General features: G+C 39.2%; 1 protein-coding gene across 7 annotated transcripts in view; it reads left to right on the top strand.

Moving 5' to 3' along the window:
- Window positions 1–15,403, top strand: part of INPP5A (inositol polyphosphate-5-phosphatase A) — a 320,002-nt gene that overhangs the window by 265,007 nt on the left and 39,592 nt on the right. For all 7 annotated transcript variants that reach the window (XM_081955467.1, XM_081955466.1, XM_081955465.1 and 4 more), the window contains exons 10-11: window positions 1,017–1,112; window positions 4,000–4,074. In XM_081955467.1, the coding sequence (XP_081811593.1) occupies window positions 1,017–1,112; window positions 4,000–4,074 (171 nt within the window). The remainder of the gene's footprint in view (window positions 1–1,016; window positions 1,113–3,999; window positions 4,075–15,403) is intronic.

Below are 15,403 nucleotides of genomic sequence, written 5' to 3' on the forward strand. Positions count from 1 at the left end.
CAGAAACGAAATATCTTTCTTTGTCTTTGATTCTCGGTGTATTATCAAAGTGAGGAACTCCATTGCTCTGGCACACTTCTAGTCATATAAATAAAAATAAGTTTTTAAGGCTATCATCTAGGCCAAAAAAGAAAGATTCAAAATTAAATGGATTATACATAGAAAATCCCAGAGACAAATTTTAGTTAACTCCAGGAATACATGAATGGGAAATTAGAGAACCATACCCAGGCAGAAGAGGAAGCACTGAGCTAAATAGTTTGAGTAATCTATTTCTCTTAGCATTATTACGAGAAAAGAGTAAAATGAGCAATTTACTCCTCATCACAACAAAGTTTATTAAGCATTATCTCAAAGTGTTTCTTAAAGTCAAATTAATAAATACTTAGCATCTCTACTGTCCAAATCCAAGAAGAATTCATTGAACCTCAAAACAATATCTAATTTTAAAAGGTCGAAATTTCTAGGGCATTAGGAGTTCTTGTATGGAGCTACTAGTTGAAAAGCTATGCCAATAGGATCTTACTATTGAATTAACATGGCATAATATAATGCTTCTCACTTGAGGATTCTGCTCATAGTACAAAAAGAGATTGCAGATGTCTTCCTTATAGATCTGTTTCTCTTTTTGGAACCAAAAAGCATTGGAAATAAAAAATACAAAAATAGTCTTCATGCAAACTTCACAACATTTTAATATAATTTTTAAGAAAAAAAATAATAGAAGGAAATGAATTCAGTTATGGGGCTTAACAATTTTATATGGTACTATCCATAACAAATCCTTAAATTTTCAAACTGCTGTCTAATTTTGAGGAAGAACGAAGTAGACTAAAGAATGGTATTCTTCATATCAATAATTGAGGAGAAATTTAAAGTAAATGCTTGTATATTTATGTTTTAACTTTTTTGAACAAAGTTTTTAACCTCTTTAAGAATCTTTGTAATATATTTTTGACAAACTTATTTATTTCTCCCCTATTCCCTTTGTTGTTGTTGTTTATTTTTTTAAACAGACACTTTGTACAAAGGCTACAATGCAGACTATCCGGGCTGCTGACACTAATGAAGTAGTCAAACTAATATTCCGTGAATCTGATAATGACCGAAAGGTATGTAACCAAATGTAATTCTTGACACTGAAGAGAATGCAAACACAACTAAGCAACCCACCTCTATTTTTCAAAATTCCAAGAACAAAACCTTTCTTTGCTTCAGTGGAGGTAACTTATTCCAAAATATTAACTTAGTGAAATGTGTATTCAGTTGTGATCCCAATGAGTTATGTGAGATCTGCACTTGTACTGAGATTATAATTGTACTTACCCCTTACTGAGTCTACCATGGTAAATCTTCAAGAAGTCTGCACTGTTTCTTGCAGCTGTTCCTCTGGGTAGCTAGAATGATATCTGCCAATGAGAAAAGCAAAGTTTGGAGGTGTTGGAGAGGAAAGCAAAGGTGTGCCTTAAGCTACCTAAAACCGAAGGCAAACAAAGAAGAAAACTTTGTGTGCCAATTCTCAGTGATAGAGCGCAGGAAATTTGCTGCAAGCAAAATTATATACTTTTAAAAAAGAAAGAGAAAGCAAGAATCTCACTTGGGAAACAATATAATTTCTCAAACTAGATATCATTCAGAGAAAATCTGTCACTCATTCAAGCTATATGCAATGTTCCCATTTCATTGCTGTGCAATTAAAATAATGTGCATATTAATCTCCCATACCACTGCTCCCACAGCAGCTTTTTTTCTAATCTAGTAAATGTGATTTTTTAAAAAAAAACAATGTCACTTTTTTTTAAAAAAAGCTTCACTTACAAGTCCTGGGTCTTTCTGAACTGATCAAATCTTCTTTGACTGTACTGTTGTAATTCCTGATGAAGATTTTTCACTTATTTGATTGCCCTTCATACATAAAAATTTGTCCATGTAGAGATTCTGATTTGGGGAGATGGGTTTCAGCACAGCTTAAATCAGGGGGGTCAAACTCAAGGCCCGTGGGCTGGATCCAGCCCAAAAGGTGCTTAGATCTGGTCCGTGGGGCCACCCTGGCAACAGCAAAGGACCGGCTCGTGGTGCCTCTGCCAGTGAAAACGGAGCCCGTTTTCACTGGCAGAGGGCTAGCAAAATGATCTAAGAACAAAACAAAAGAAGAAATGTTTCCCCTTTTGCATTTGAACATCCAAGGAGGGACAGGAAAGGAGAAATGGAAAGAGGAAGAACAAAGAAAAAGATGAGAAGATGGGAAGATACCAAGGAAGGAAAAAGAAGAAAAGAGGGGAAGAAAGAAGAAAGGAGAAGGAAGAGAGAAGGGGGGGAAAGGAAGGAGGGAGGGAGATTGTAATGAGAGAGAGGGAAAGTCTGAAGGAAGTCCTGTCTTAGCATTTGGCTGCCACAGGTGCCCCCACGACACGAGTGCATCGAGCCAGCCATGCCCCCTGAGGTCAAACACAATGCGGCCCTCAATGAAATTGAGGGCCCTAATGTCGCCCTCAGTGAAATTGAGTTTGACACCCCTGGCTTGGATCAATGCCTAAGTCTTGCATGTTTCATAAAATATGTGGAGCAGGAATGAGATTGACCTGTTCCTGTCTAAGGACCACTTTTCAAATCAGTTTTCTTAATTCATGTTTAAAAATATTTGCAATCCTCTTATGGGGAAGCCCTATAAATGTCAGTAACAAAGTGATAGAACATAGTGAAACAGAACAGCTTCTGTTGACAAAGGAATAAAACAAGGCTGAATACTCCTCTCTTATTTATTCAACTCATGCTGAATTCATATTAAAGGAAGCTGGATTGGAAGAAGATGAATGTGGTTTTAAAACTGGAAGAAGAAATATCAGTAGCCACAAAGCAACCTTAGAACTGACAATGAAGACATGAAAGACATAGATAGCTTCTGCCATTATCAATTGTAAAGGAACAAGTAGTCAAGAAATAAGTTATAGGTTAGCACTTGATATAACAACTCCAAAGGCACTGGAAAAGATATTTAGATATTATCATGTTTATACCTTTAAATAAGTATAATGCAAGCTATGGTATTCCCTGTGACACTATGGAAGCAAATATTGGACTTTGAAAAAGCAGAATAAGAAGAATATTTATGCTTTTGAAAGTTGATATTGAAGAAGACTCTTAAATTTTGATGGATTGATAAGAACAACAACAAAGAAAGATATTGTAGCTAAAGAAGCGACTTCTATTCTTCTTTGCAGCAGTTACAAACACAGAAATTACTATCTCCATCCTCCCATATTGTCTGTCATGGTTCCATTCTTCCCATAGATAAACCTTTTTAATCAATAAATTCTAAAATAAACAGTTCATTTTTATCTATTTTCAGCAAAAAGTCCATAAAGGTTTTCCAGTCTTCTAGGAAAATAGCTGGAGAAAACTCTTGAGAATTCAATGGATAGCTAAGAAAACAGCTAATGGATCACTGAACAAATGAACCCAGATTTATCACTTGAAACACAACGATCAAGCTCAAATTATGGTCTTCCAGACACATTAGGTGAAGGCCTAGCTCTCTGGAGAAGAGCTGGGAAATGTGGAAGGAAATTGAAGAAAAGGATGATCAGCAGCAAGATAGATAGACTTAGTTATAGTGGAAACGAGTACGCTGAACAGATCATCTTGGAGAAAATGTATTGTTGTGATCACTAAGAGTTGACACTAACTTGATGGGACATAATCAGTCAATCAATCAATTAATTCTTAAAATAATCTTGGTATTCTATGCATCAGTGTTTCTCCTATTTACAGGAAATAGGATGTGAATAATAACTTCAAATCTTTTAAAGTAATATATGCAGCCTATTTAAGACTGTGCATTTCTTTTTCTTTAAGTCAGAAAAGGATTAATTTGATAGAGAAGGTAATAAAAGTTTAAAAATGAAATTGTAAAGGTTTACATAAGGATTATATAGAATTTCATTGAAGATTGTTGTTATGTTTTAGTTTTTAAGCATTGCTTCATTTTTTTCTCTCTAGGTTATGCTACAGTTAGAAAAGAAACTCTTTGACTATTTTAATCAAGATGTTTTTAGAGATAACAATGGCACTGCGGTGAGTTTCCAGTTGTAAAATTACATTTTGTAGATATAACCCCTGCTCTTAAGATACCTGGTGCTCCAAGAAATGCAATAGATTCATATCCTGTTTATCCTTCACATGGTAATCTTTTATTTAATGAGGACGTCTTTTATTAGTGTAGTTAAAACAATTGGCTTATACAACTGCATTTACATTTTTTTTCCACAGTCTCACTGTTCAGCTGTCTTCAGTTCTAAAGTTCTTGAAAGTGCATATAATACATAGGTAGTATAGTAAGTCTGAATTGTAGATGATCCAGGATTTTGGGGCCTAGGCAAAAAGTGCAAAATACATAAGCCCGTTGTCATACTTTTCAAACATTTCTGTCTTTAAAACTGTATATGTTCCTTAAAATATGATCTTTCCTTTCCCAGGTCACTTTTGAGTAGTTTAAAGGCACAGCTGCTCAATTCTTTTTTTTTTCCTGAGACTTAACAAAATATTTCTGATTTTAATGTCAGAACTGTCTTGAATTTCCCTGATGGAGGATCCCTGTTGTTTTTACCAGACATATTTCTACTAAAATTGAATCCACAGACTTCTTCCAACAACTCAGTTGAAACCACTAGGCTCTTTGGTGCACTTGGCTTTGAAATGAAAATATATTGTCCTCTTATATTTTAAAAAATAAATGAATCAGTAGCCTACATACTGGTAAATAGGAAGCAAAATTCCAGCCTCCAGCAAAATTTGCACTTCCCACAAAGTGTTCTTTAAAAAAATAGTGGCTACATCCAACCACTGAAAATGGGTCCTCTTGCCCAGAAAAAGTAAGCTGGAGCTAATAAGCTGGGAACAGTAAAGAGCATCCTGGAGAGTTATAGAATGTGATAAGAAGCAACCTTCCTACGTTGATTTCTGAGAGACTGGCATTTTTGACTCATCCGTTATTTTGCAATTGTGCCCCCATTGTGCTCTAAACATTTAAAATATACAGACTTAAAACAGTTCATTTAATACAATAATACAATAGTAGAGTTGGAAGGGACCTTGGAGGTCTTCTAGTCCAACCCCCTGCCTAGGCAGGAAACCCTATACCGTTTCAGACAAATAGCTATCCAACATCTTCTTAAAGACTTCCAGTGTTGGGGCATTCACAACTTCTGGAGGCAAGCTGTTCCACTGATTAATTGTTCTAAATGTCAGGAAATTTCTCCTCAGTTCTAAGTTGCTTCTCTCCTTGATTAGTTTCCACCCATTGCTTCTTGTTCTGCCCTCAGGTGCTTTGGAGAATAGTTTGACTCCCTCTGTCCCTCCCTCTAATGACTGTTCAAAAGTTATAACAGCACTGAAAAAAATGACGTATGACCATTTATCACACTTATGACCACTACAGCATCCCCATGGTCACATACTCAAAATTCAAATGCTTGGCAACTGGTTTCATATTTATTATGGTTGCACTGTCCTGGGTTCACGTGATCAGCTTTTACGACTTTCTGACAAGCAAAGTCAATAGGGGAAGCCAGATTTACTTAACAGCTGTGTTACTAACTTAACAATTGCAATGATTCACTTAACAATGGGAAGCAAAGTTGTAAAATGGGGCAAAACTCACTTAACAAATGTTTCACTTAGCAACCAAAATTTTGGACTCAATTGTGGTCGTAAATCGAGGACTGCTGTATTGAAGTCCAGTGATCTTGGGTCAAAACTCTGAAGGGCATTCAGAAAAGGCTGAAATTGTTTATCCTGCATTTTTTATGCTGTATATTCTACTAGATTGTGTAGCTAAACTGAGACTGAAGGATATGTTAGTCCATCGTGTGATATTTTTTATGGAAACAGAGGATTGTTGTTGTGATTCTATTTGTTATCTATTGATTCAGACACTACAAAGCTTTATTAAGAAAACTGGTTTGAGTGTTATTCTTAATACTCTAGTTATATTTCTGCAGAGCTACTTTTAGGAAGTGCTTGACTGTTTTAGCAGTGCACAGTCAGAAATACTCTTTCTATTTGGAGGGAGAAAATTACACTGGTACCAATATATTTATAGATTTAATTTAATTTAATTTAATTAGCACTTCTAGACCGCCCCCTCTCCCAAAAGGGACTCGGGGCGGTGTACAGTCCATATCAAAAACATCATACATAAAAACAATTAAAATTACTAGATGGATAAATACATAAATAAGAGGAGGATAAAATAGACAGAACTGTAATTGCTAAATAAATAATTTAAAATATACAAAATTTAAAACCCCAGTGTCCTATAAAATTAAGTCCCCTAAAAGACCAGTAGGAAATATATATGCCAGGAGGTGACGTTAAGAATTATGCCAAGCCAGCCAGTCGGAACAGGTGTGTCTTCAGTTTCTGCCGGAAGGAGTGAAAGTCAGTGGTGGTTCTAATGTCGGGGGGGAGGTCATTCCAGAGGGTTGGGCCCATCACAGAGAAGGCCCTACTCCTTGGTGTCGCCCGTTGGCATTGCCTAGTGGACGGCACCAGGAGAAGCCCCTCCCTGTGAGAGCGAATTGGCCGCAGGAATGTGTGTGGGAGGATGCGATCCCGCAGGTAACTAGGCCCTATGCCATGGAGCACTTTAAAGATGGTGGTCAAAACCTTGAAACGCACCCGAAACACCACAGGCAGCCAGTGCAGCTCGCGCAGGAGCGGTGTTACGTGGGAGTACCTAGTACTCCCCATGACTGCCCGCGCGGCTGCGTTCTGGACTAGCTGCAGTCTTCGTGCGCGTCCCAAGGGAAGCCCCATGTAGAGAGCATTACAGTAGTACAGGCGAGACGTCACCAGTGCATGAGTGACCCTGCGTAGGGCATCCCGGTCCAGAAGGGGGCGCAATTGGCGCACCAGGCGAACCTGGTGGAACGCCCCCCTAGCCACGGCTGCCACATGGTCATCCATTGACAGCCGGGCATCTAGGAGGACGCCCAAATTGCGCGCCCGTTCCACAGGGGGCAGTTGTTCGCCCCCTATGGCCAGCGTTGGAGTCAGCTGACTGAACCGAGGTGCCGGTAGCCACAGCCACTCAGTCTTGGAGGGGTTGAGTTTGAGTCTGTTGTCCCCCATCCAGACCCCGACGGCTTCCAAACACCGGGACATCACTTCGACAGCCTCGCTGGGGTGATTTGGGGTTGAAACGTACAGCTGAGTATCATCAGCGTACAGATGGTATTCAACCCCAAAACCACGGATGATCTCCCCCAGCGGCTTCACATATGTGTTGAACAGGAGGGGCAAGAGGACCGACCCCTGTGGCACCCCACAAGTGAGTGACCTCAGGGTCGACCTCTGCCCCCCTGTCAACACACATTGCGACCGGTCAGAGAGGTAGGAGCCGAACCACCGCAAAACGGTGCCTCCGACTCCCATCCCCTCCAGCCGGCGCAATAGGATACCATGGTCGATGGTATCAAAAGCCGCTGAGAGGTCTAATAGGACCAGGATAGAGGAACAACCTCTATCTCTGGCCCTCCAGAGATCATCAACCAGCGCGACCAAGGCTGTCTCTGTGCTGTGCCCGGGTCGGAAGCCGGACTGGCGTGGGTCTAGATATTCGGATTCGTCAAGGTGTCGTGGAAATTGCTGTGCCACCACATTCTCAACAACCTTCGCTAAAAAGGGAAGGTTGGAGACTGGACGATAATTAGCCAGCTCCAACGGGTCCAGTGAAGGCCTCTTGAGCAAGGGCTTCACCACCGCCTCTTTCAAGGCAGTTGGTAAGAAGCCCTCACCCAATGAGGCGTTCACCAGGCCCAGAAGCCAGCCTCGTGTCACCTCCCAGGATGCCAGTACCAGCCAGGAGGGACACGGGTCCATTGAACATGTGGTGGGTCGCAGCCGTCCACGCAACCTGTCCAAATCCTCGGGGGCAACAGAGTCAAACTCCTCCCAGAATGGTCTCACAAGACTCACTGTTGACAGCTCGTCCGGCCCACTGGAGGGGGCCCATCTGCTCCGGATCTGAGCGACTTTGTCCTGCAGATATTCCCCAAACTCCTCTGCTCTACCCTGCAAGGGTGCCCCCCGCGTCCCCTGTGACAGGAGAGAGCGGGTCACCCTAAACAGGGCAGCAGGGCGGTTATCCGCGGACGCAATAAGAGCGGCACAATGTCTACGTTTGGCCGCTCTCAATGCCACAAGGTAGGTCCATAAATAGGCTCTTACCTGTGTTCGATCAGACTCGGAGCGTGAGGATCTCCACCTACTCTCTAGACGTCTCCTATGGCGCTTCATCACCCTTAGCTCCTCGGTATACCAAGGAGCTCGGGTGGATCGCTGCCGCAGGAGAGGTCGCAAAGGCGCAACCCGGTCCAAGGCCCCAGCCACCACCGTATTCCAGGCGGCCACTAGGTCCTCCGACCGAGCGCGGGTCAGGGCTACAGGTAGTGGCCCAAGTTCCGTCTGGAACCTATCCGGTTCCATCAGGTGCTTGGGGCGGTACCAGCTTGGACAGGCTGGCTCCGCCTCCTCGCGGTGGGGGGTAGCGGCAGGGAAGTCGAGCCGGAGACATGAGTGATCTGACCATGACAGGGGAGTAATAACTAAGTCCCCTATTCCCAGATCACTCGTCCACTGTTCAGATACAAAAATAAGGTCCAGTGTGTGACCGCCCTCGTGTGTGGGGCCCTGAATTAATTGGGTCAGGCCCATGGCTGTCATGGAAGCCATGAACTCCCGAGCCACCTCAGATGCTGCTCCCGTCGACGGCAGGTTGAAGTCCCCCATGACCAAGAGCCTGGGGATCTCAACCGCCGTCTCTGAGATCAGCTCGAGGAGCTCGGGCAGGGTCGCTGATGTATAGCGAGGAGCCAAGTATACAATCAGCAGGCCCAACTGCCTCCCTGGGCCCCATTTCACACCTAGGGATTCACAACCGGGTATCTGAGGAACAGTGAACTCTCTCGGTTCCAGACCATCCCGTATAACTACCGCCACCCCACCACCCTTACCCAGGGCCCGAGGCTGATGGAATGCACGGAAACCCGGTGGGCACATTTCCACGAGGGGTAAACCACCCTCGTGGCCCAACCAGGTCTCCGTTATCCCTGCAAGGTCCAGCTCCCCCTCAGAGATCAACTCGCTAATGAGGGGGGCCTTGTTGGTTACGGACCTTGCATTGCAAAGCATCAGCCGCAGGCCCTGGCTCTGTAGTTCCTGACCACCTAGGCTGCGGGGGTTGGTACAAACGACCGGGCGTAGCCAGCAGCCACGGTCTCCCAACCGACCTTGTGATCTTCTCTTGTCCTCGCATCCCCCCCTCCCCGCGACCGATGTAATAAAACAACCCTCTACCGGAATAATTTGTTCCCTCTCCCCCCCCCACCCCACTCACTTCCCTCCTGGACTCACCTGTTCGACTGGCGCTGGCTTCCCTCCCGGCCTGGTTAACCCACCCCCCCTCCCTGGAACCCCCTAAAAACAATGTAAAACATTTGACTAAAAATCCCCTCAGCTTCCATTTCTTCCACCTCTCGGGGTTCACAAACCCGTCATCAAGGCAGGCCCTTGTAAGAGCCAAGGGCCATACCTGCGAGAGAGGGGCCTCCCGCAGGCGGAGCAGGTCTGACCTTGAATAAATTGATAGAATATTAAAGCCCAATTGGGTAAGGGTGCTGGTTGCTGATGAATTCACAGTGCTGATTATTAATTTTAAAGCCATAAATTGTAATTAAAATAAATACATAGTTCACAGTTGCATTCTTTTCTGCTTGATCTTTTGCCTCACAAAACTTTAAACATTCTAATACAATTTGAAATTGTATTAGACCAAAAAATAATAATAGAGTTGGAAAGGACTTGGAAGTCTCCTGCTCAAGGAGAAAATTATATACTATTTCAGACAAATGATTGTCCAATCTTTTATTAAAAACATTCAGTGTGGGGGCACCCACAACTTTTGGAGACAAGCCATTCTACTGATTAATTGTTCTAACCATCAGGAAATCTTTCCTTAGTTCTAGGTAGGTTCTCTCCATGATTAGTTTCCATCCATTGCTTCTTGTCCTGCTTTCAGGCGCCTTGGAGAATAGGTTGATCCCCTCTTTTTGGTAGCCGCTTAAATATTGGAACACTGCTATCATATCACCCCTAGTATATAGTATATAGTATTATATAGTGTAAAAGAAGAATGTGGTTATTATGTATAATTTTATGGAAAGTTTAACAGTTGAACAAACTTCTAGATGCAGTTTTGCACTTGTAAGATCAACTATTTACAGTAATTGTTTTGATAGAATATAATTTTAACAACAATATGGTATTTTTCACCAAAGTCACAGCTTGTTAACCTATACACAGAGTGTTTAAATTAAGTAAGTATAAGTAAAATCATATCCATTTCCTTATGAAAAAAATATTATTAGAAACTACAGGAAGAGAACAGTCATAGTTTGATACAGATTTCCACATTTACAAATTTATTTTGAAGGATGAGGGTCATTTAATTCTCCCACAACTTCAGGTGCTAAACATTAGCAGTTCAACCTCCATAGTGTGATGCTTAGAGCAACATTTACAACTATTAAAGATTACAGTTTGTACTTGATTTTTGAAAAGTTACAGTTGCTTTAAAAATCATCTTAATTTTAATGAGTCAGTTCCTTGAAACTTCTGCAACTTAAAAAAAAAACCTTGCTTTTTAATAAAAAGTGAGTAAATGAAGTTTGAAGCTCTTTTTTCAAATAATTCTATGAAAAATGTCCATACACAGAATGTCTCTTAGAATTTAATATATTGCTAGGTCTATCTATATATTACATTAACCTATGGTGAAAGGTCACATGTTAACTACAGCAGCATAGAGTTCTCTTTTGTCGCCTCTAATATCTTTATAAAGGATATAATAGCCATCTCATAGTGCATCTGTATATCTTTTACTACGTGTCATAGTAAAGGATATACCAACTCTTTCTTTTTTCTAACATTGATTGTCTCGGGACTACTTTATCCAATTAGTATGTAAAATCATTGTGGGTCACATTTAGGAGCTCCATATATGGCTTAATTGGCCCCCAAGTTCAGCTTGCATTTTAGCAAAAAGAACTTCCTTCCACCATTCAGTGATTATGGCATTTCTTCAAACCTCAATAGTCAGAGGAAAACATTTTAAATCAGAGGGTGCTTTCTAAACTGACATGAATCTTGTCATCTATTTTTCCCAAAAAATGAATGCAAGCTACATACATACGCTGCTCTTCATCTCTGCCAGGAAACTGTTTCTTGAGGTTTCACTGGAATTGCTGAAGTAGAAGTTGAAATAACATGGTGCTTTGCTACTATTTTACTTAATGATGAAAAGACAGCAAGGAAGAAAGACAGATAGGAGCAAGTGACTGACTGTATTGTTTTGCCATCAGATGGAAAGAGTGCTGGACAGTTTGTACATGTCATGTAGAAAGTCTGTGCATGATGAAAACAAGAACAATTTACAAGATGGCTAGAAGGATGTTTCTGAAGGGTGGAGTGATTAAACGTAGCTAGTGTACTGTACCCTTAATGAATAATTTGGTATCTTGACTAATAACCGTACCCACTTCATGATTGTGGAAACATAACAGGGCATTATATGACAACTTACATCATGTTTTTCTTTTAAAGTCTTACAACAGTTTGGCTTTAGAGATGTCCGATTCGTTTGACATACTGAATCAACCATTTAGACAAACAATAGCAAGCCAGAGCATTATTGTCACAAGAAAAAATGTGCCCTTTGCTAAAGCTGTTAAGCAAAGGGTTAACCAAAGTTTTACCTGTCAGGAGGTGATATTTGGAAATGAGAAATCTGCTGACATTCCTATTAGAGGGGAGGACATATGTAAAAATATGGTTCTTATTCACTGTTAACTAGAATTGTGAAGAATTTAGAGTTCATTCCTCTAGGGTTTGTAGTGCCTCCTAAATAGAATAAAAAGTAGTTGATGTTAGCCTATTGCTCATGTAGATACTTCCAGCTGCATGAAGTAAATGGAGAATTCATGAGCATTATGTAGGACTAATATCCTAACTCACTAGAATTATGAACATCTATAAATAAATACGAAAGTCAACATTTTCTTTTTGATATAACATATACATTTTATGTTTAAAACAGTTTGAGTTATAGTTGTGCAATATTTCAATTTCTTCTTTTTTAATGTTAAAAGATTATCATTTCTGCCTGTAGCAGTTCTTGGCCATGCCGGTAGCATTTTAAGCATTACGTTAATTTTCCATCCATGCTTCTTCACATGTTCTCCTGCAAATATTTTTATATGGATGAGCCACGTTAGAACATTATATTTTAAAATCTGTAGCCATTTCATTCACACACCAGGAAGCAGGAAATCTTCCAGATCAAGTACGGAAGAAAAAGATAAACGATATAATGAGCCATTGGAGATAATCTAATCTTCATGGTCTAGTTAAACACACAGCACCATGATCACTAAAAACAAACTACCTATCTAAAAGGATAAATGTCCCTGGCCAAATTCAACCCCAAAAAATCCATCGCATCCTTCATCACCCACCAGGCTTGTACCAGGCTGACAGAAATTTAATTCAAGCTGGCTCCTGAAAATAATTATTGTATTTTAAGAGTAGTAATCATTGGTCAGGACATGATTGAATGTGTCCATGCCTATTGACTTTTTCTATGATTTATAGCTTTGTTTAGTCGATATTCCCATCGAAATTGTATAATTAATTATAAGTGGGGCTGTCAGGTCTGCAGGATGGAGTGCTCTGATGAGTATTTGGGAAGATTAAATTTTCCTTAGCTATACCATGCAAGGCTTGGGAATTTTCACAGCAGTATGGTTGCTGGATAGAGATGTTTTCTTATGTGTATAGCAATGCATTAGTTCAAAACCCATTGATTTTTTTCAGAGCCACCCTTTTTTATCAGTGTGATGTCTCTTTGGCAACATCAGAATTTGTGCGGATGTGACAACATCTGACAAATATTTATTATCAACAGGATCCTTTATCTTTGTCCATATACTGTTACCTCCTCTTCTTTTTTATATCTTAATTCAAAAGAAAAGATACAGAAATTGCAAGCCAGCTATTGAGAAACCTAAAACATGCAAATGATTGATTCAGTACAAATACTGTACAATTTCTTTGGAGCTGTATTTTCCATTTTGGTCTTACTATAATATGTGCCAGGTAGTCACTCCAATCCCCATGACGTTCATCTTTTTCAAAAGCCTCTTTGTCATGAAGCCAAGAGCCTCAGTTTTAACTCCACTTATATGAAAGTCGATTTTAAGTAAATACATTTAAGGACTTCCAAGCTAGCAATAGCTGAGACATTTAAGGAATAACTCCAGGAACTAATAGAAGTTTACCATGAAGATTGGTAATAAATTAATTAATTTAATCTAATAATAATATTGCTGATATACAAAAGTTTATGAGTATTTACAAATTGAAAGGTTTAAAAGCCACAGAACACTTTATAGTATAGTTGGAAACTATATTAAGTAGAGAGCAGGAAGTGGAGTGTATTTCTACTTCACATTTCAAAGTCAATTAAAACATATTTTATTTCCCCCAAAATGTGTTTTATACTTCCTCAAAATATGTCACATAGACATATTGGTTTGATCCCTTGCATTGATTCACCAACAATCTGATTCATACCACTTTTTAATTTATCACTTGTTAAAAAATCTTTAGTATTTTATTGATTGGAGGCATTTTGGTTGAGTTTATATTAGAATATTTTCTGTGCTTTTGGTGTATGAGTTCCATTTCACACATAGAATTTGCCTGCTGTTGAATTTTTAAGTGATAAAATATCAGCATATGGTTGATACCTGTATTAGCTCTATTAACCAAGCATAAGCTGGTTGGAATAACATTTAGACCATTCATTTATTCATTCATTCATTCATTCACATTAAACAGTTTTAAAAGATCATATACCCATGTAAAAACAATGATGGAAAGAGGAGATTTAAAATTCTGCAACCAATTTGATCCAACCTAACTTTACATATACAGCAGCAAATAACTTATAAAATGATTTCACTATTTTTGCAACAGATAGAAGTAAATTGTTCTGGTAGCTTGGGAGATAGAATTCTTCCTGAATTTTGTATATATTACATTCCTGTTTTTTTTTTAAAAAAAAACACTACTTATTTCTATTTGATATCAATAACATAACTATTTTTTGTATCTATAATTTCCATATTTTATTCTATGCTTTGGCAACAATATGTGGATACTATACTTGGTGAGCTTTCTGATCATTTGAGATTGATTCTATGGGCATCATCTGTTTTATTTAAGTTGTGTTTAAGTTCTTTTTTGTTTTTCAGTCTTCTGATTCAGTTCATTGGATATCTTTTCTGGGCTAGATTGTGGTTTCTGGATTTTTGTTGCTGTCATTGCTAAAAATCTGATGAATAAACCACAATAGTAGATGAGAGGGATTTAAAAAATGGGGCACAGTGCCCATATGGTTGGATTAATATGAAGGCACAGAATTTTCTGTGTGAAAAGTTGACCTGGAAGGAGAGGGAGAGGTAGCATAGAAAAGGATTTTAATCATACAAGAATGGAACTATCAATCTTGTTTAAAGACATTCATAAATTCTGATAGCTAGTATCAATAGAAGAAGTAGGACCTTTTGTAGAATTTCAATGATATGGAAAAACAGAAAACTTAAATTCACAATATTCTGGTGCCATTCCTGGTTTCTCATGGGATTGAAATAGATACAAATAAAGGAGAATAATAATGTTGCCATTTTCGGGCAGAGAAAAAATGAGGGCAAAATGTCTTTCCTAAAATAGATTCAGAACAAGGTTTTGAATCTATACGTATTTAAAGTGATTTCGTTTATAGAATTTGTATTTTGCAGAGTTTATCATAATTTAATATTTATAAATATTAACCTTTATTTTTAAAAAATCAAAACATTTGTTTTAAAGAAAAACAAAGCAATCAGATTTTAAATTTTAAAATATCACTATACATCAAAATAAAATTGGAGAACAAATGAGATGCGGGGTTAGGATGAAGATTTCTAATCAACCAAAAATATTTTTGAAGCTCTGATAGATAGGTATATGAATGGGTGCATATGAAGGTTAAAGAACTGACATCACTGAAAACATATTAATCAATAGATAAGATATAGCATGCTGCACTCTTCCCAATGGCCTTAGCTCTGACCCTTTTAAAGATAATGGGAATACTGTCCACTAAGAACTAGATTAAGACAATCAAATGCATTTCATCAGGGTTTGACTTGAACCCTGATCCCAGAGGTGAAAAGCAGAGATAAGTATCCAGTCTCCAGCCAAGTAAAATATTTAAATTGATGTATAAGTAGTAAATTAGGAT

The sequence above is a fragment of the Natrix helvetica genome, assembly GCF_964273705.1.
Source record: "Natrix helvetica genome assembly, chromosome: 5".
Taxonomy (NCBI): domain Eukaryota; kingdom Metazoa; phylum Chordata; class Lepidosauria; order Squamata; family Natricidae; genus Natrix; species Natrix helvetica.